This window comes from Halichoeres trimaculatus, unplaced genomic scaffold (genome assembly GCF_033239565.1).
Source record: "Halichoeres trimaculatus isolate MK-OKI-2021-1 unplaced genomic scaffold, fHalTri1.1 fHalTri1_scaffold_19, whole genome shotgun sequence".
Taxonomy (NCBI): domain Eukaryota; kingdom Metazoa; phylum Chordata; class Actinopteri; order Labriformes; family Labridae; genus Halichoeres; species Halichoeres trimaculatus.
Genome location: NW_027437197.1, coordinates 247,303 through 267,948, shown reverse-complemented (window position 1 = coordinate 267,948; position 20,646 = coordinate 247,303). Strand labels below are relative to the sequence as shown.

The window sequence follows — 20,646 nt, the reverse complement described above, 5'->3', positions numbered from 1 at the left end:
GTTTCCCTAAACTGGAATCACAGCTTTCATATAAACATACATACTTTATAGATATATGTTCTAAAATCAAGGAACATTGGTCTAAAGAATTATAGTAACAGATAAAGTCTGAGAGAGCAGAGACTTTTACATTTCACCAAACTAAAACATGTGAAATGATCTGAGTAATGACTGATGTCAGCTCCTCCTGTTGGTCTCAGAGTTCAGGGTGTCCTGGATCAATGAGTGGTACAAACTATGCACAGCCCTGATCAATAGGTTTCTGGATTATACCCCTCCAGGAGCTGAAATCCTCCAGACCCTGACATGGATTTCAGAATTAAGGTTACTCAGAACTCTGACCCACAGTGTGTGCTGCTGGTCTGGACTGGGAACAGGCAGTCTGGGAACAGGCAGTCTGGGAACAGGCAGTCTGGGAACAGGCAGTCTGGGAACAGGCAGTCTGGGAACAGGCAGTCTGGACTGGGAACAGGCAGTCTGGGAACAGGCAGTCTGGGAACAGGCAGTCTGGGAACAGGCGGTCTGGGTTGTAAACGGGCGGTCTGGGAACAGGCGGTCTGGTTTGTAAATGGGCGGTCTGGGCTGCGTGAGGGGAAAGTAGGGCATAGCTCATCTATTCTCGAGGCATCTCCACGGCCTAATCCTTTACTACATCCTACAGTTTATGTTGTGCTCATTTCAGAGCCTGTGCTGCTTCTCTCCACGCTCTGGAGCTGTACGGCTGCAGCGCGTTAAAAAAACAGCACAGACCTCGTCTTTATCCCTTAATGCTGCTGTTCATGTCACAGAGACATAAATAATCCTAAAAACATTTCTCCTGCTGAGCTCCTGAGGGTGGTTTCCTCAGCGTAACGTCTGAGTCAATGGATCCTTCAGTCAGACTTTCAGAGGGGGAGGGAGCAGCTCCTGAACACACCTGAACACACCTGAACACACCTGAACACACCTGAACACACCTGAACACACCTTTCCCACTCTTACCTTTGGCAGCTTCACGGCCGGCTCACGGTACTCCTCCTCCTCCTCGCTGTCAGAGTCTCCGCTCTGCACGGAGCTCCTGGAGGCCAGCGCCAGGGACGCCTCCCTCTGCTGCCAGTCCAGCACACAGTGCCGCACGTTGCAGTAGACGTTGAAGGCCGACGGGTTGCTGTGCAGCTTGATGTCCGGCACACAGAGGGCGCCATCGAGACTCTCAGCCTGTGGAGAGACCAGGAAGAAGAGACAATCAGACACTCGAGTCCACCACTGACTTCAACCTGTGTTTAACCTGGTCCACTGAGACCAAAAACCTCTTTATTCAGAGAGACCTGGACCAGACAGGCCACTGACAAACACAACAGGTCCCAGAGAGTTTCAGTCGTATTGCACCGTGTCTCAGTCGTGTCTCAGTCGTGTCTTAGCCGTGTCGTGATCGTGTCTGGGCCGTGTTTTGAAACACGTGAGCTTGTGGCCTGGCGTGGCTCCTGGTGGCTCACTGTGAACACACTGGGCACATCGCTGTCTCTGTTACAAAACGTCTTACCCAACAACTTTAACTGGAGCAGAAGACCCTGAGTTGAAGTCAGAGAGCTCAGATTATTCTCAACCTGTGAAATTAAAGGATCAATCAAAGCTCTGATGGATTCTGCCATCGTTGGTATAAACCAGGAGCCGCTGGGTGAATAACGACCGGATCATTACAGTAAAGTGTGAGCGTTCAGCTCCAAACAGCAGTAATAACTTGATAACTAACTAACCAGAAGCTTCCTCCGTCCACCAACCAGAGCTCCTCTACCCCCAGACCTGAGGTGGTCTCTGGGGAACCATATTGATCCACTGAGCCCTGTTTGCAGCCTCGGCACAGTCAGAGGATGATGTCATCTCCTTTTGGGAGGGAGCAGCAGGGAGGCTGAGACATCAGCTGCTCTCCTCTGACCGTCTGCTGGACACAAAGTGTCCGCTCAGCGTCACAAAGGGGCACGCTAAAAACCCTGATCCCAGACTTCAGTCGGGAGAAGCTGTAATAACCCGAAAAGCACCTGACATTAAAGTCCTCTCCTTCAGGGACATCCAGCAAACCAAGCGTATGGATCAGTTCACCTGAGGGGATGACATCCCCCTGATGGATCCATGGCGCCATCTGAACTAATTTCCTACCAAGAAAAACTGGATCTGACATCTTTCCCTGAAGCTGACAGCTTCAAGGAGACCACCATCAGTTACCTGCACATAACGGTTACACCTTCCAGCTACGTCACATGACACATCACCCAACACGCCTCTCACCTGAACACTTCTCTGCGTGTCTGCACTTCACCCAGGACTTCATGACGGTCTGAAAGATCTGCAGCTTTAAACTCTTTACAGGTCTGAGGATGTTCCTGAGCATCCTGTTTCACTCAGACTGCCCCACGGCTTCATTAAGAAAGGTGGTCACAACATCATGAACAAAGACTCCAGAGTCAGGGGGAGGACACGGCAGGTTTTTCATTTTTACCGTGAAGTTTTATCTTTCAAAAGTCAAGCCATCCTAAGAATTAAGATGGAACCATAAATTTCATGTTGACAGTCTCCATGATATGTCCTCTAAATCCGCCTCTTTCTTCAGAGCGACGGCGCCGTGCCCACAAACACAGACCGTTTGGCAGAACTGGCAGATCTCCCGTCTGCCAGCACGCCGCTCGGCTTGGTTGGAAAAGATTAAAATACCTGAAATTAAGAGAAAAGGCCGTCAGGGTTCAGGTTTGTGGTGGTCCCTGGAGGCCTGGCCTAGTTTTACCATTCATCTCTCTCTCCCCAAAAAGGGTCTGGTTTGTAGTCTACCATCGATCTGGGTCCATGTGAACCCCCTCACAGCCAGGGTCTAACGCGGGATTCAGCTCAGGCTAACATGAAGAAACATCGTCTCAGAATAACCACGGTTCAGGCTCAGAGCGCCCCCGCTGGGATCTATGACACTGACTCGGTCATGTGACTGTTGGATAACCAATCACGTTAATCACATCCACTGCAGCAAATAATTGGAGTCTGACAAACAAAGCATGCAGGTCGCTCTGTCAGGAGGAGTGGATCTCTGAAGACAGACTCAGGTTTTACCCCTCGCTGACCTCGCAGACCCCCACAGACCTCACAGTCCTCACAGACCTCGCAGACCCCCACAGACCTCGCAGACCCCCACAGACCTCACAGTCCTCACAGACCTCACAGTCCTCACAGACCTCGCAGACCCCCACAGACCTCGCAGACCCCCACAGACCTCACAGTCCTCACAGACCTCGCAGACCTCACAGACCTCACTGACCTCGCTGAGCTCACTGACACAGGAACAGGATGATTTCATGTCCATGAGGTCAGGTCCACGTGTCCACACAGACTCTCAGCTCTCTGCAGCTCTCACCTCAGTGTAAACTTTTATATTATTCAACCAGGACAAACATCTGACGCACCTCTTTCCTGCCTCACCTCCATCATCATCCTCACCATCATCATCATCATCGTTTGTTAGTGTGGTAACATCATGTTTGTGTTTGTCTGACGTGTCTGTGCTTTCCTCTTGGCCACTTCCTGTTTGTAAATGAGAACTGTTAAAATAAAGGTCAAATAAAAAAATAATCACTGCTCCTCTGACCTTCATGATGTTTCATTTTCTGCCTGGTTTAAGACATGAAGGCACTGATGTGGTTCAGCTCTCTACAGATTTTATTTCAGATTTTATTTCAGATTTTATTGTAGATGTTATAGAAACGTCACTCCTCTTCTTCATGTGATTTCCTTCCCTGCGGTCACCTCCTTCGTGGGTCTGTTTGTCAGGTTTGATGAGAGTCAGTGAGCGTCACAGGCCGACAGAGAGGACCATGGGGATTAAGACTCTGGGCTCTCAGTCGCCTCTTCTTATAATCATAGCTCTTAAAAACAACACATCTGCAGGATCAGAGGAAGACTGAACAGCAGCCTCCTCATTAGATGCTGAGTGTTTACGCTCTGACTCCACTCTCAGGTTTGGGAGCAGACACGGGGGGAGGAGCAGCAGCGTCCTCTCCCTGAGTCGGTGTGAGAGGAGAGGAGAGGAGCACAAACACAAACACAGCATGACTGCTGGAGCAGCTACCCACGGCTTTCTCCCAGCCGGCCTGGCCCACCACTCGTTCCTCTGGCTCTGCTGATCCAGGACTGCAGCTCTGGGAACAAGTGGACCTGAACAGATCCTGACTGACTCATCCACCCAGCGCTGACTTCTCTGTCTTAGTCAGTTTTTAGATGAAAGATGCAGAAGCTCTCAGCTCCTGTGCCTCTGCCATGCTCTCCTCTCTGTCCTTTCTGTGTCTAAAGACGATGCAGTCTGAGCAAACATGACGTTAACTCAGCAAAAACAAGACAACACCACCCGTCCTCTGACAGCATCCATCCTCTGACACTGACGAGGTTGGACGAAGGAGATGGAGGCAGGCAACTGTTGCCGTGGAGATGCTGAACACATTAGGTCGCTCGGCAACGGGCCATCGTGCACACGCCAGAGCCACTCCCATGAGGCTGTGCTCCTGCCTCACCACCCCCCCAGCCTCATGCACGGACGGGGCTTCCTGGCGTCTGACCAGCTCCGCCTAAGAAAATAACGTCTCTGCCAACAACCTTCAAGATGTCAGATAATCTGAACCTTTCTCTAATCTGATCCTCAATCTGCTGAATTATTGCAGCAAAGAGTCAAACAAGCTGTGAGGATTCATCAGGACACAAGGGGGGGGTCTTCAGCACCTCAGATACAGCTGATCCTGACTCACCGGCTGTGATACCTTCAGGTGCTTATTCCAGGGTGGGATTATTCTCCGTCAGTCAGCTGTGAGCTCAGGAAACCATAACAAAGTGATTTTGAAGGACAGGAAGAAAGAGTCTGGATTATGCAGCTGTTACATTTACAAATCTCTGATGAGCTGGATTTAATCAGAGAAACTCACAGGAGCAAACTCAGCTTCACAGTCTGATGAGCGACCGCTCTGAGGGACTTCTGTCCATCCACAGTCTTATCTACCTTCCTGAGCGTTTACACAGATAAGCTGATAAACCACATGCATGTGATCCTCTGTATTATATGTTAATGCTGCAGCCCGGTGCAGCCCGGTGCAGCCCGGTGCAGCCCGGTGCGGCCCGGTGCGGCCCGGTGCAGCCCGGTGCAGCACGGTGCGGCCCGGTGCAGCCCGGTGCAGCCCGGTGCAGCCCGGTGCAGCTCGGTGCAGCCCGGTCATATCCCTGAGAGAGCGTAGCTAACGCTGTGACTGCTGCTAATTTAATCTGGCAGTCATGTTGTTCCCCGTCATGTCTATTTGTAGAGTTGTGTGCAGACATTTAATGGTGCTGTCCCGTCAGTCTCAGGTATGAGCGTGTCACACTCATGAAAGGTGCACTCACACATCACCTGGTGAGGTGATCTGTGAGTGTGACTTTAAAGGTCTCTATGGTTAGTTTGATTTATGAGCCCTCACTGAGACGTAGGGCTAGATTTATAATCTTTGATATCACAGATTAACTTCACCTGAACATGGGTTTGGTTAAAGCTGCCTCACACAGGTGAACAGGTGTAATATTGTGTAACAGCTGATCTCTTACCTTTGTTCTTGATTTCACTTTTGATTTGACCTTCTGTCGCCTTTTCAGTTTCTTCTTACTCAGAGCCTTCTTTCCCCTGAAAGTAAAGATCAGGCAGTTTTTAAAATGTGAATCTGAGACGACAGAGATCTGAAGAACATGACAGATTAACCAGTCTTCTCATCATAACATTTATTCTGAGAACAATCAGGTGAAAAGAGGGGAAGGTGAAGCTCTCTGTCAACGACCTTTCTTCCTTTAGGTCTCATGATGCAGAAAAATCTGTCATTAATCTCTCAGTTAGTTTGGAGAAGCTGGTGGACAAGTTTGATTAATTCCAGAGGAATTTAAAGGTAATCTCACTTTTTCTCCTGCAGAGTAAGTCTCTGCTTTAACAGCAGGCACAGAGCTGGCTTTATGGAGTTCATCCTACTGAACTGTCAGAGGTGAAGCAGTTATCATCAGATCCAGAGTTACTCATCGTCACAAAGCCACAGAAACAAGATGCCTTTGGTTTCTCCGACATTCCCAGTTGATGCTTTTGAAGTCTCTTCTCTGTTTTTCTGCTTTTTATTGGCTTTTCAAGATTGATTTCACTTTCAAACGAGGCTGACAATGACTCGACAGTCTGAGGGACAGAAATAGATTTACTACTAAAAACAGAATCGCAGAGTGAGTAATGAGAGTTTATAACCCACTGCAGAACGAGAAAACACGTTAAATGTTCGTCTGAGATCAGTCAGTCTTTACTTTTTATAGCCCCAAACCACAAAAACATTATGTCAAGTTTATCCACAGTTTGGGACATGTTGAGGAGGCTTTTTATTTACTCTGCTCTCTCCTGTAGGCGGGCTGTTGGTGCTCTGATTGTACTGATTGGTTGATTTATTTATTTTAATATGTATTTAAAGAATATATACTCCATGGGCATCATATCTGTTAAATACTAACATCAGAATCCACCACAGGAATAATAGTTTATTCTAATGGTTGTATATGTGTAGTAATATCTCTAAGGGTCTGATGTTGATCAAACGTTGAAACATCTGTGCAGCAGAAGAAGAAACTGGTGCTCCCATCGTCCCTACAGGCCTGATGTTTGATGGGATTGAAAACACGGCTCAGTGAGATAAATAGTGACATTTAAACAGAGAACAGGCTGATGAGGTCTTGGTCTTGGATGTTGCAATGGTCCAGATCCTCAGTCCACAACCTGGAGGACTAGAATGACGTCAGTGTTTCCCCCTCATGTTAAGGCAGGAATGAGTTCACCCAAACACACCTCTCTTTGTAAACATGTCCAGATTAAAGCAGCCTGGAGAAACAGTGTCCTGTTATAATCCGAGTTAACCCTAATGATCAGAAACAGGCGTCAGCTCAGAGATAACCTGAGGAAGAGCTGATGCTCCTCTTCCTCACTGATGTTAGCTGACAGCTCACACGGTGACGCCGTTGGGCCTAAACTCAGTCACTTTAACACAGCTCATTAAAAACCTGACACAATCACCTGTGACAACACAAGCAAACTGTGTTCAACATCAAACTGGTTTATTACAGCATCAATACGTTTGTTTACGTTGAGCTGTTTGAATAAACTGCTGCTCTGACATTTAGCCTGTTAGCTTGTTAAGGAGATAACCTGAGGAGGTTTATTTGGAGGTTTAATCCTCCAGGTGTGCTCCTCTGCTCAGGTGACAACATGTCAGTGTTAAACTGAGGCCTAAAGTCTACCTCCAACCCGTATCAAGCAGTCTAAACCCCAAACACAACAACCCTCTGACACAACGTATGATGTTAGCTTAGCATGACAAGCTAAGGAAGTCAGAGCCTGAATGCTATTAGCACGCTGAGCCCGCAAACAGTGCGTCTGAAATCAATCCTTACAGCACAGTTTGTATAAATTAATGACCCTTAATTAATGATAAGAGCCTCGTTAGCTGAGGTGAAGTTAATAATGAACAGCAGAGGTGAACCTGGTGAAGCCTGGCGTTAAGGGTTAATGTTAGCATCGGGTCGTTAGCTGGGCTAGCCTCAGTAATGACAGCCCGGCCTGTGGGATATTATATCTGATTTCTATGATACTTTTTTATTCAGATTTAAATTTATATTTATCTTTTTATCTCGGCCTGTTTCCACTCACCTGGCCTGGTTTATCCCCTGCTCTTTGTCGTTGATAGCGGTGGTATAAATCCGTCTGTATCTTTCGGCCAAAGCTCGCCCTGAGAGTAAAAGCTGGTACCGTGTCCGACAGTCAGACTGGGCTCCAGGTGTCGGACAAGAACCCATCCCCGACCCGATGGTGGAGAGCTCGGCCCCGGCTCCAGAAATGACCCTGACACCCAGCCCCATCGACGGCGATGAGGAGGGCAGGATCCCTCCACCGGCGGCCGCTGCCGCAGCAGCACACATCATCGTTTTGGAGAACAATGCATAAATCACACAACAGATAACACAGCTAGATCATATCCAGCCATCAGGTGCAGCCCACTGCTCGTTAAATCCGCTGCTTGTCACATTATGTGGTCTGTCCGAGTCGCAGAAACACCTCCTCCAGCCCCGCGGTCACCGGCTGTTGTCAGCGCGCAGTGTAGCCGATCTGCTGCAGCTTCGGTCCTTCCGATCCGGGCCACAGCGTCAGCACGGTGCTGGTCCCCACAACACAGGTCTTCTCAAGCCATAGCAGGAAAAACAGGGAGAAAGAGCGAAACGACAGCCTCAGTTTCATGCAGAGCCAGGTCGTGTTTGATCTTCAGTCCGTCCTGGAAGATTTGTTGACCCCGGAGAGGCAGCTCCTCAGTTGGGCTGCCATCTTAGCTCCATCATCCCTCCTCCCTGCAGGAGTCCTGCGTCGACAGCATGCCGGGAGATGTGCACTGACACAGGGCGATGCTAGCATCGATTTATCTGAGCATTATCTCTCTGTGAGCATTATTCTGACGGACTGGTCGGAGGGAAAGGAAACCCATCAGCTGAGCGACAGGATGGAGGTTGCTGGACTGAGCCGAGCAGCCTTTGTTGCTCTCTTTGAATTTGGACCTTTAATTTGCAGATGTCAGTCCAGGACCCCTCCCAGTTTGATCTGACTGTGGCAGACTGACACATGTACAGCCATTAAAACACGTAAAGCTCAGCTGCTCCGTTAAAAACCTGCTGCAGTGTCTGACTGCTTCACTTATCTCAGTTTGATCCGAGCAGCTGATCCTCTGCTCAGTGTTACTGACTGTTTTTCTGAGACCTCTTTGTTTTCATCTCTATCACCTCCTCAGCAGGAGGAGAGCAGTCATCTGTCCCTGGTCTCTGTCACTGTGCAGGCTCCTCCAGGCCTGCAGCTCGGCCCTCCATCAACCTGCTCCTTCATACTCTGCTTATTCCCCTTGTCTCTGCAGATATGTCTTATATCTGTTGTTGTCTGAGAATCACAGTGAATGTGATTCCTAAAGGCCACCAGGAGGCTGCACAGGGAGCAGGAGGGAGGACACTGCAGGTCAGACTCTGGTTGTTAGAAACCAGCCAAAGGCCATGAAACCACAGGCTGAGTAACGATCAGATGAAAAGATGCTGCAGGTGCAGGCAGCACCAAGCTTCAGCACAAATGTCTATAAATACCTGTGTGTGGCAGCGTGCACGTGTATTCAGACATAAATCTGAGTGAATCTCCATCATGTCAAGGTTAAAGCTGTGTCACTCTGTGTTTATTGGAGGAGGCTTTCTCCGTGTTTGTTGGTGTGTTTGCACATTTATCAGGAGGAAGAGAGAGAAAAGGAGGCAGAGAGGCTCTATTGGCTGTGAGGAGCTGCACTGATCCAATCAAAGCAGGGGGGTCGGTCCACAGCCTCTTCTCATAGCAACCCAGGAAGCTCTGAGAGGACCACAGGCAGCATCAGAGAGCCGGCCTGTTTCAGACCAGAGAGTCCTGACAGAGGGGCTGAAGACCAAACCCAGGATCCTCTCTTCACCTCAGGGAGTCTCTACCAGGGACCAGGGCTGGAGGGTCTGCTGGCTCTGGGATGTGACCAGGACATGTGGTCAGAGGCTGCTGGTCCAACTCCCGGGGTTTTTCATCTCTGTCCTGGAGGAGAGGAAGAAGAGACAGTGCTAATATGTGTCCACATGAAGGCGTGAGCCGGTCAAAGTCTGAAATGCCAGCCTGAACCCTTCAGGTCCTTCAGGTCCAGCCCCTTCAGGTCCAGCCCCTTCAGGTCCAGCTCCTCCAGGTCCAGCTCAGCAGGCAGCCGTGGTTCTGTGGGTCCATGAGTCCACAGGGAAAGACCTCTGAGCCACATGTCTTTCACTAAACTACACAACGCCACAGAACAGGTGGTCAGGTAACCAGGTGGTCAGGTAACCAGGTGGTCAGGTAACCAGGTGGTCACACTGCAAAAACTGAAATCTTATCAAGTGTTTTTGTCTTGTTTTCAGTGGAAAATAAAATGAGCCACATTCACCTCATCATTTCCTAAAAATGTCTTGTTTCAAGTTATATAAAGACAAAAATGAGCTCTGAAATTCTTGTAACCAGTAAAAAAAAATCTGCCAATGAAACAAGAGAAAAGTTACTTGTATTAAGACATTATTCTAGTCTCAAGGAAATTTTCAAGCAATTTTTTCTTGTTCCATTGGCAGATTTTTTTACTGGTTACAAGCGATTCAAACCTCATTTTACTCTGATAACTTGAAACGAGACATTTTTCTGGATTGATAAGTTGAAAGTGGCTCATATCGAGTATAATAAGACAATTGTTACTTAAAAAAAGACAAAAACACTTGATAAGATTTCAGTTTTTTGCAGTGCAGGTAACCAGGTGGACAGGTAACCAGCTGGTCAGGTAACCAGGTGGACAGGTAACCAGGTGGACAGGTAACCAGGTGGACAGGTAACCAGGTAGTCAGGTAACCAGGTGGACAGGTAACCAGGTAGTCAGGTAACCAGGTGGACAGGTAACCAGGTGGACAGGTAACCAGGTAACCCTATGTTAGTGGCTGCAGCTGAGCACAGCAGGATCAGGGCGTGCTTTGCTTCAAGGACTCATAACCTAAATTTATTTTTCTATCAGATCTGTTCAACCAGAAACGCCACTGAAGCTGTGGAGCAGCCTGACTGTCAGCATCAAACAGGGGGAGGAGCTTATATTTGACCTGTGGAGGTGGATTCTGTCTGTCACTGTAAATCAGAGACTGGCGCTGACGTGGTTCAGCTCTGAGTTTGTTTAATGCTGATACTCTGAGCTCAGTGTGGACAGTGTCCTCATTTCTTCACGTCTTAATGTCTTGTGTCCTCGTGTCCTCGTGTTCTCGTGTCCTCGTGTCCTCGTGTCCTCCTGTCTGTCTCAGGGTTGGACTCTGCTGTGGTAGAGGGATGTGACTCTGTGTGGACCTGCTGGCTCTGGTCCCAGTAGTTCATCACGCCGTGTCGTCTGCATTCCTCTCTGCTGTCAGCGCCATGGGAGGGGCCCCTTCAGTATCAGGCTCACACCCCTCGCTGCTATGCACCTTTCATACCTTTGAACGTCCAAAACACGGCACACCCAGTCATGAAGCCCCAGACAATACCAGGTTGGAGTTGTTGAATAGTTTTTCAGAGAGCTGATGATTAATCTGAGTCTTTCTGCCTCCGTCACCCTCAGGAGGAAACTACGGGCGCTCTGTTCGTCGCTCATGAGTCTAAACTCTGTTTCCTGTCACAGACTGAGGTTGGGCTGGGCCGATGGCAGCAGAACTCTTTCTGGTTCTGTGAACAGGACGTTTCTGTGTGAGCGGACCGTCATCACTCAGCTCTGATTTAGCTCAGTGAGAATCATTAACCAGCTCTGATCTCTGTATTATCAGCCTGCGTGAAGCAAAGTCCGCCTGCAGCTCGGACTGGTTTATGAGTCCGTGTCAGACTGGTTCAGGGGCTGTGGGGGGTCCAGGGGAGTCTCTGAGCTGCTGTGAGGACCTGGTGCCTGTAAGACCAACCAGCAGCTCATAGTGAGTCTCTGACACAGTCTGGGTCTGACCCGGCTCATGGTGAGGCTGACGGACCGACAGAGTCCTGTATGTTCATAAATCATCCTCCTGGTGGCGCTCTGTGCGCCTCTGGAGGTCTGACAGATAACCCGGGTGCTGGTCTCATAAAACCTCTGAGTCCACCTGAGGAGCCCCACAGGAGGCTCAGAAACTGACTGACACACGTCTTTAGTCTCTAAACCATCAGATCAACAGGTTAAAGGACGACCCCGGATAAGTTCAAGGTCACTGAAGGTCAAAGTAGTCCCAGCTCCACACCCTGTGGCAGCGCTGCCTGCTGGAGCTGAATGTCAGGTCCTTCAGCGCTCCACCCTAACCTCTGTTCAACCTGCAGACGGAGGAGAGCGATGATCACTGCAGCCGCTCCGGGTGACGACAGAGGAGGAGGAGGAGGAGGGTCTGATTGTTGACAGGAGCCACGCCTCTGAGTCTCCTCCTTAAAGGTTAAAAGAGGAGCGCCCTGCGAAGGTGTGACAGAGGATCAGACAGGTGACAGGTGTTACTCAGAGGCATCCAGACAGCCACACAGGTAGGTGCTGCTCCTTCTCTCTGTGACGCCTCGTCCTCAGGTAGACGCTGGTTATTTTGGATCAGAGGCTTTGATTTCCTGACGGTCAGGAGAGTTTGATGATCTTTAAAGTTGTCTGTGAGCAGGTAAAGGTGTGGGACAGGAATCACCTCAGGTTTGAAGCTGAGTGAGGGACATGATGAGGAGCATCAGAGGATCTGATTTCTGACGCTGAGGAGTTGTTGGTCCTGAGCTCGCTGACACACACAGATCACAGCTTTTTATCGTGTTTCATGTTAGAAAAATACTCTGTTGGCTCAAACTGATCCCAGGACAGGTGTTAAACTGATGACTGAAACATCCCCACAGTCTGAGATCCTCCAGCTTTAATGTGTGCACCATCCAACGTGAGATTCTGATCTGTCTGTAAAGTTAGTTTTAAAGCAAAGCTAGAAACAGGAGCAGGCTCTGCTCCACGGCCAGCTGTGCTCCACGGCCAGCTGTGCTCCACGGCCAGCTGTGACGGGACGTCAGGGAGACAGCTTCCTGTGGCCGTGGGTAAATGTTGGGGACACGTTAATCTCCTCTCAGCTGAAGCTTTGGGCCTTCAGGCTCCTGACGGGTGGTGTGAGAGCGGCTGACGCTCTGTTTGAAAGGAGAGAGCTTTATCACTGATAGCTAATGACATGTCACACAGAGCCCTGTGTTCAGCTGACAAAGGTGTGTTCAGAGAGGGCGTGTTGGGGAGCGCAGGTGTGACTTGTCAGCACAGATCAAGACAAACCAGTTCATGGCATTAATCTGATTCTCTGCGGTTCAGGAGAGATTTACCGTGACCCAGAGCTCAGCTGAAGCTCCTGAAGAGAGAGAAATCAAAGATCAGGAGTTCGATCCTGAAAATGAGACCAGGTCACCTGTGTGCTCACCTGAGGTCAAACTTCAGTTGTGGAGAGTTACTGTCTGACAGCCTGCAGCGCCCCCCAGTGGTTAATCTGATGCACTTCCATAACTTGATGAACTCTCCTCTGTTTTTCAGGTGAAGTTACAAAATGAGCAAACTGACAAGTAAGTGTGAGAAAACTCGACTAACCCATCATGGTGATCAGGTTATATTAACCCTTTAATGTTCTTCAGACTACTAACACACACACACACACACACACACACACACACACACACACACACACACACACACACACACACACACACACACACACACACACACACCTCACAGGTCACAGAGCTCAGAGAAAAAGAGGCTGCAGAGCCCGACTTCATGGTCTACAAACTGATCTATGACCTTTGACCTTTGACCTGGTTCTGGTCGGGCTGGATGGCAGTATTTCAGGTTGGATCTTTGTTCTGACCGGCTCGTCTCCTGCTCGTGTGTTTGCAGGCAGGTCAAACTTCCTGAAGGATGGGAGCTGGATCCGTAAGCCGGACGATGAGGATGAAGATGTTGAGTAAGTCAGGCTTTGACCCCGGCCCAGTGTGGCCCAGTGTGGCCCAGTGTGGCCCAGCGTGGCCCAGTGTGGCCCAGTGTGGCCCAGCGTGGCCCAGCGTGGCCCAACGTTTCAAACTGAGCCGTCTGAATTAACTCTTGGTCTGTCTCCTCCAGTCGGGACCCAAACTTCGGGAAAGGTCTTCTGAGCAGATTCACCTCAGATGAAGGAGGGTCAAGGTGAGGCAGACACACACACACACACACACACACACACACACACACACACACACACACACACACACACACACACACACACACACAGGTGTCTTTGAAGCCTGGCTCATTAACCCTCTCAGGTCGTCTCATGTTCAGTGTTTTCTCTTCCAGCCCGCTGCCTGATGAGATAAAACCCTCCAGAAGTTCAACCACATCAACATCAGTGCAGTCTCTGAGCAGGAGGTGGGTCTGAGGAACACCAGGACCTGTAAATCCAGCTGCTGAAGTACAGGAGACAGGAAATGCTGACCTTTGGTTTTGGTTTTTGCAGGTTTGGGGGGAGCCAGGATGAGCTTTCAGGCAGGTTGGTCCAACACTTACACTAAAACAGACTTCACATGTTGTTAACACATCCTTCAGGTGAGGCCAGGTGTGTTCAGGCAGCGGTCAGAGCTCAGGAACAGGGGTTCAGGCTCGGTTTGGGCTGGAGCAGGGACAGGGAGAACTGGTCTGGGTCCTGGTTGTGACTCTCTCCTTCGGTTGTCTCTCACTGATCCTCGTGTTTGACTGTTTGTGTGTCTCCTTCTTCAGCACCACAACCACCACCACGGTCACCAAGGACGGAAAGACCACCGAGACCACCATCACCACCTCCCAGGGGCTCAGGTACCTGTCAAAACCTCAGACCGTCCCCCCTATGAGACTCTGTCAGCTCAGTCCTATCTGTCCTCCTGCAGATCTCCTGGGCTCAAAAGTCCAACCAAGACCGAGACCTTCTCTGAGCGCGTGCTGAGGGCCTCAAACAAAGGGTAAGACTATAGACCAGAGCTGCTAGACCAGAGCTGCTAGACCAGAGGTGCTAGACCAGAGCTGCTAGACCAGAGCTGCTAGACCAGAGCTGCTAGACCAGAGCTGCTAGACCAGAGCTGCTAGACCAGGTGTGAACAGGTGTTAGAGGAGGTTAGTCCATCCTTAAGGAGCTCACAGCCACAGGAACATGAACTACATGATGTAGAGTCCTGATCTAAAGAGTCCTGATGTAGTTTTTCGAGCTTCCAGGGAAATGTATGAAAGGTGTTTGAGAGCAGGAGAGTCTGAGCTGATCTTTAAACCTCAGTCCAGCTGGTTTTTGGTCTGTGATGAAGAAACCTCTCCTCATGTAGGCAACAGTTCGCTCCTTTCTCCCCCACCAAAGCGTCCACGGTGAAGGAGACGACGGTTGTCACCACCAGAGAGTAAGAGTCTGTGATTCTTCGTCCTTTCAAGGGTCCAGGTTTAAACCCTGTTTAACTGAGATCTCTGTGCAGAGGAGACGACAAACTGTACCAGACCCTGGTCCCTCAGTCAGTCCTGAGCACCGCCCCTGTAGACAGGTGATCCTCCAAAGACCTCAGACTGTCTGACTCAGACTTTCACTGGATTAAAGTTTGTTTTCTTCTTTGAAGCCAAACCACCGTCTCCGCCTCTGAGACTGTGCTGGTGAGACGCAGGCCTGGCACTGAGTGAGTCCAGCTCATCGTGTGTGACTGTGTGTGTGAAACCTTACAGTGACCTCTAGTGGTCACAGTACCAGGAGTCAGCTGCTCTCCACAGCTCAGATCCCTCAACTAACACACTTTAAAACATCTGTTACTAAACCTGAGGAGGAAACTTCAGGCCAGTCTGCATCTTCATAAGAAGGAGGGCTGAGTCCACAAAGATCCACCTTGACCCCTAAAGGGTGCAGGGTTCCACTTTGTAGACCAGGGTTCAGGTCCCACATGGAGCTGATCTGAAACTTCATGAATGTAAAAAAACTTAAAGAAGGCAAATACCACAGGCTGCTGACGTCACGCAACCAGCCGACAAAAACTAAACACAAGGAGGCCATTGAGGAGGCCATACCCCACAGGATCCCAAACAGGATCCCTTACAAGATCCTTCACAGGATCCCTCAGAAGATAGTGAGTCTAAGACAAAGTTCCCAAAGTCAGAGTCAGATGAATGATGGGTTGTGGTTTTGTCTCATCTTGTTTTGTGTCGCGGTGACAAACTTTTAACCTCCAGGCCGGTTTAAGTCCTTTTGGGCGTTACCTAAAGTCCACCTGTTCTGTTTTCCTGTTTTTGTTTTAGTAATGATGCTAACGGGTTCATTTCTCATGGTATTTTAATGTAATCTATCTCAGCACACACTAATGATGAACGAGTCAGTCTCCAAAACCTGCAGCTCTTCCTTTTCACGGCCTCCAGTCTGTATCAGTCCGCCACTGAAAATAGTCCTGAGTGAGGGCAGCCTTTGACCAGTTCAGGAACTGGTTTCTGAAATTCACCTCAGGCTGTTAGCTCCTGTTAGCATCCTTTAGTCTCTGTTAGCCTGTGTTAGCTTCTGTTAGCTCCTGTTAGCATCCTTTAGTCTCTGTTAGCCTGTGTTAGCTTCTGTTAGCCTCTGTTAGCCTCTGTTAGCCTCTGTTAGTCCATAAGTGGAGCCTCCTCACAGTGAGAGAAAGAGGTGATCTGTTGTGTTTTAACATCTCTCCTCATCATCAATAATCTTCAGTCATTTGATTGTTTTTGTTGGAGCTGGTAACTTCTCCTCTTCCTCTCCTTTTTGCAGAGCGGAGGACAAACTGTTTGACTCGCTGGTCTCCTCCTCTGCCAGAGACAGTTACTCACCCATGGACAGGTGATCTTCTCCTCCGTGGTCCTGGGAGATGAGTGTTATTGATCCCTGAGCAGACAGTCAGTAACCCATGTTTCTGTTCTGATCACAGCAAATCCACCATCTCCAGCACGGAGACGGTGACGGTGAGGAGCAGCACCAACGGGTGAGTTACTGCAGGACATGAAGCAGTCAGAAACATTAAACACTGCAGACACACACACACACACACACACACACACACACACACACACACACACACACACACACACACACACACACACACAACATCACTTTGGGTTTCTCTTTTCCAGGGACGTGAAGACTACGACCACAACCAGAGCTTCCTCCAGGTGAGTCCCTGATCCTGTCCTCAGACTGTAGACTCTTTAAATGAAGGCTTCCACTCAGTCCAGTGATCACTTTGACCCCACAGCGCTGAAGATGACCTGTACGACACCCTGCTGCCCAAAGCCATCACTTCAGGCCTGAGCTCTCCCATCAGGTGAGAGGATCTCTGAGGATTCAACCAAACAAAATAATCATTGATATGAGAATGACCTCTGAGAATACATGGTTATAAAAACCACTGATCTGACAGATTATTATTATAATAAACAGTGATTATAACGTATTTCTATAACATAATTTAAACTGCACACTCTCCCCTCAGCAGCCGGAGCAGCAGCAGCTTGAAGAGAGAAATCATCACAGTGGAGAGCAGCAGAGTGTGAGGACAATCATCTGTCACATGGTGGACGTCTGTCTGTCTGTCTGTCTGTCTGTCTGTCTGTCTGTCTGTCTGTCTGTCTGTCTGACTGTCTGTCTGTCTGTCTGTCTGTCTGTCTGTCTGTCTGTCCGTCTGACTGTCTGTCTGTCTGTCTGACTGTCTGTCTGACTGTCTGTCTGTCTGTCTGTCTGTCTGTCTGTCTGACTGTCTGTCTGTCTGTCTGTCTGTCTGTCTGTCTGACTGTCTGTCTGTCTGTCTGTCTGTCTGTCTGTCTGTCTGTCTGTCTGACTGTCTGTCTGACTGTCTGTCTGTCTGTCTGTCTGTCTGCCTGTCTGGTGTGGTCTGGTGTGGTCTGGTGTGGTCTGGTGTGGTCTGGTCTGGTCTGGTCTGGTCTGGCCTGGTCTGGTCTGGTCTGTCTGTCTGTCTGTCTGTCTGTCTGTCTTTCTGACTGTCTGTCTGACTGTCTGTCTGTCTGTCTGTCTGTCTGTCTGTCTGTCTGTCTGTCTGCCTGTCTCGTGTGGTCTGGTCTGGTCTGGTCTGGTCTGGTCTGGTCTGGTCTGGTCTGGTCTGGTCTGGTCTGGTCTGTCAGCCTCTGGTCCTCTGACTCTGTCTTTCTTGTGCCTCAGGTTGGAGAGTCCGACCCTGTCGTCCCCGTCCGCCGGCCGTAGGACCACCAGGTAAACCAGCTTCAGAGGCTGAGCTCAGGTGGGGGCAGAGAGGAGCACAGTGATCCAGATAAAACCTCACACTCTTTCTGTTGCTCTGTGTCACACAGCTACAGCTCTTACACCGAGGACACCCCCTCCATCCGCTCCACCTCCTACACCCTCAGCTCCAAGTCCAGGTGACCCTGTCTCTCCTGAGTCTCTGTCTGCGTGAACAGGTGACCGTACTGCAGCAGGTGTGCTCTAACCATGACCTCTTTCTCCTCAGTGACCTCTATGACGGTGACAGTAAGAGCTACTCCTACTCCAAACCGGACTCCAGGTGAGACACAGAGCAGGTTCAGACTCAGAGTGAAATGTGGGAATATTCTGAAGAATAAATAAACTGTAAACTTTATTTACATGTGAACAGTCCCCACCCCTACCTGTGATAAATGTGTCAAAGACATGTTACAAACACTGCTTCATCCTCTCTCTGTGCAGTTATGAGTACAGCAGCATCAGCAGCCCATCCCTCAGCTCCACCACCACCTACAGGAGCAGCAGGTACCCTACACCTGACACTACACCTGCTCCTCTGACGCTGCACCTGCTCCTCTGACGCTACACCTGCTCCTCTGACGCTACACCTGCTCCTCTTCAACAGCTCTAAGACATCCAGCAGCAGCAAGATGCTAACTTATACAGGATGCTAACTAATACAAGATGCTAACTAATACAAGATACTAACTTATACAAGATGCTAACTTATACAGGATGCTAATTTATACAGGATGCTAACTTATACAAGATGCTAACTTATACAAGATGCTAAATTAAACAAGATGCTAACTGTGTGACTCTCACAGCAGGACAGATCTGTCAGACCTGTCAGATCCCATCTACTCCAAATCCTCCACAAAGAGTCTGTACTCATCCTCAGACAGGTAAGAGCCTCCTCCCTCCACCACGGGAAACACGCTGAGGTGGAGCAGGCTAACCAAGAATGTTAGCATGCAGATTGCTAACATAACAAACACAGTACAGAGCATGTTAGCATGCAGATTGCTAACATAACAAACACAGTACAGAGCATGTTAGCATGCAGATTGCTAACATAACAAACACAGTACAGAGCATGTTAGCATGCAGAATGCTAACAGAAAAAACACAGTACAGAGCATGTTAGCATGCAGATTGCTAACAGAAAAAACACAGTACAGAGCATGTTAGCATGCAGATTGCTAACAGAACAAACACAGTTCAGAGCATGTTAGCATGCAGATTGCTAACAGAACAAACACAGTTCAGAGCATGTTAGCATGCAGATTGCTAACAGAACAAACACAGTACAGAGCATGTTAGCATGCAGATTGCTAACAGAACAAACACAGTACAGAGCATGGTAGTATGCAGAATGCTAACAGAACAAACACAGTTCAGAGCATGTTAGCATGCAGATTGCTAACAGAACAAACACAGTTCAGAGCATGTTAGCATGCAGATTGCTAACAGAACAAACACAGTACAGAGCATGTTAGCACGCAGATTGCTAACAGAACAAACACAGTACAGAGCATGTTAGCACGCAGAATGCTAACAGAACAAACACAGTACAGAGCATGTTAGCATGCAGATTGCTAACAGAACAAACACAGTACAGAGCATGTTAGCATGCAGAATGCTAACAGATGAGCCTGTTGGTAGCTCTGATGGTCAGTGTTCAGTTTGTCCCTCAGGGCCTCAGAGTGAACGTCACAGGCTGTAAACTGTGTTGGTCTGTTGGTCTCATTTCCCCTCATGGAGTTTAATCCGTGTTCACTGACTGTGTTTAATGTGTTTGACGTGTTTAGTGTGTTTGACGTGTTTGTTTGACATGCTTGGCGTGATCAGGTGGTCCCTGGATGTGATGATACTGACACAGCTCTGCTCTCTCCAGGGCCGTGCTGGAGAAGGACATGTGCTCCTACTGTCGTAAACCCTTCACCGGGGACGCCAAGATCGTCCTGGATGAGATGAAGATCAACTGTCATGTGACCTGCTTCAAGGTGCGATTCATGTTCCTGTTCACCTGAACCATCAGAGCGTGTGTGGAGAAGACTTCAGCCGGAGATTCAGTCAAATATCACACTGACAAACTCTGTGTGTGTGTGTGTGTGTGTGTGTGTGTGTGTGTGTGTGTGTGTGTGTGTGTGTGTGTGTGTGTGTGTGTGTGTGTGTGTGTGTGTGTGTGTGTGTGCGCCCCCTGCAGTGTGAGGTGTGTAATGGCACCCTGGCTCACCTGAAAGCCGGGGACAGCATGTGGGTCTACAAACACATGGTGCACTGTGACAACTGTTTTGAGTCCACCAGAGGTAAGAGTCCAGGTCCGCTCAGAGTCCAGACTGTGAAGGTTCTTCCAGGTCCCAGGACATTAACCAGGACTCCTTTGTCCCCCACAGAGAGATGGAGACTCTGAGTCCCTCACAGACCTTCAGACCAAGACTCCACAGATCAGATGCCCAGCGTGGAGCAGATATTTAATCCGGGTTATTTGGTGACGGGGGTCTGCTGGACTCTCAGGGTCTGGATCAGGACATGTTGACTCTTCTCAGACTCTGTTTCTAACCTTTCATGAGTTAAACAAAGACCGTCTTACTCTCTGCATCCTCACCTCACTGTGAGACCATCCTGAGATGTAAGAGGGCTGAGGGCCGGGGGCTTTTCTCTGTGCAATAAAAGAATCAAACCTGAGACTGAGTCAGATCTCTGCGTGTGTGTGTGTGTGTGTGAGCTCGGTGTTTTCTCTTTGTTGTGATAAACATGCTGGAGCATTAAAATGGTTGTGATCACGTGACTGAGACCATCAGTCGGAGATGCTCTCGGTCGGATGTGCCCATAACAACACTTCCTCTGAGTGAT

At 49.2% G+C, this 20,646-nt stretch overlaps 2 protein-coding genes across 15 annotated transcripts in view; one reads left to right on the top strand and one right to left on the bottom strand.

Annotated features, from left to right (window-relative positions):
• Positions 1-8,449, bottom strand: part of mycbp2 (MYC binding protein 2) — a 53,753-nt gene extending 45,304 nt beyond the window's left edge. For 7 of the 12 annotated variants that reach the window (XM_074694743.1, XM_074694751.1, XM_074694750.1 and 4 more), the window contains exons 1-3: positions 7,700-7,995; positions 5,581-5,656; positions 982-1,197 (exon numbers count right to left, since the gene is read on the bottom strand). In XM_074694743.1, coding sequence (XP_074550844.1) covers positions 982-1,197; positions 5,581-5,656; positions 7,700-7,971 — 564 coding nt within the window. In that variant the 5' untranslated portion in view covers positions 7,972-7,995. Of the gene's footprint in view, positions 1-981; positions 1,198-5,580; positions 5,657-7,699 lie in introns of all 12 variants that reach the window. The other 5 variants (XM_074694748.1, XM_074694746.1, XM_074694745.1 and 2 more) reach the window with 4 other exon arrangements.
• A 619-nt stretch (positions 8,450-9,068) lies between these two features.
• LOC141807989 (uncharacterized) lies at positions 9,069-20,468 on the top strand. Of its 3 annotated transcripts, none has more exons than XM_074694243.1 (24): positions 9,069-9,884; positions 13,110-13,138; positions 13,470-13,536; positions 13,692-13,754; positions 13,905-13,976; positions 14,065-14,097; positions 14,325-14,399; positions 14,471-14,542; positions 14,897-14,968; positions 15,041-15,106; positions 15,179-15,235; positions 16,327-16,395; positions 16,484-16,537; positions 16,686-16,724; positions 16,808-16,876; positions 17,045-17,101; positions 17,728-17,778; positions 17,877-17,945; positions 18,035-18,088; positions 18,250-18,312; positions 18,615-18,692; positions 19,685-19,793; positions 19,997-20,099; positions 20,187-20,468. In XM_074694243.1, the coding sequence occupies exons 2-24, from the start codon at positions 13,123-13,125 to the stop codon at positions 20,201-20,203; spliced, it is 1,425 nt and encodes a 474-aa protein (XP_074550344.1). In that variant the 5' UTR covers positions 9,069-9,884; positions 13,110-13,122; the 3' UTR covers positions 20,204-20,468. The 3 variants fall into 3 exon arrangements, with proteins under 3 accessions (XP_074550344.1, XP_074550343.1, XP_074550345.1); XM_074694242.1 differs by lacking the exon at positions 9,069-9,884 and adding an exon at positions 10,279-10,722 and having other exon boundaries at positions 10,891-13,138; XM_074694244.1 differs by lacking the exons at positions 9,069-9,884; positions 14,897-14,968; positions 15,041-15,106; positions 15,179-15,235 and having other exon boundaries at positions 10,279-13,138.
• The last annotated feature ends 178 nt before the right edge of the window (positions 20,469-20,646 follow it).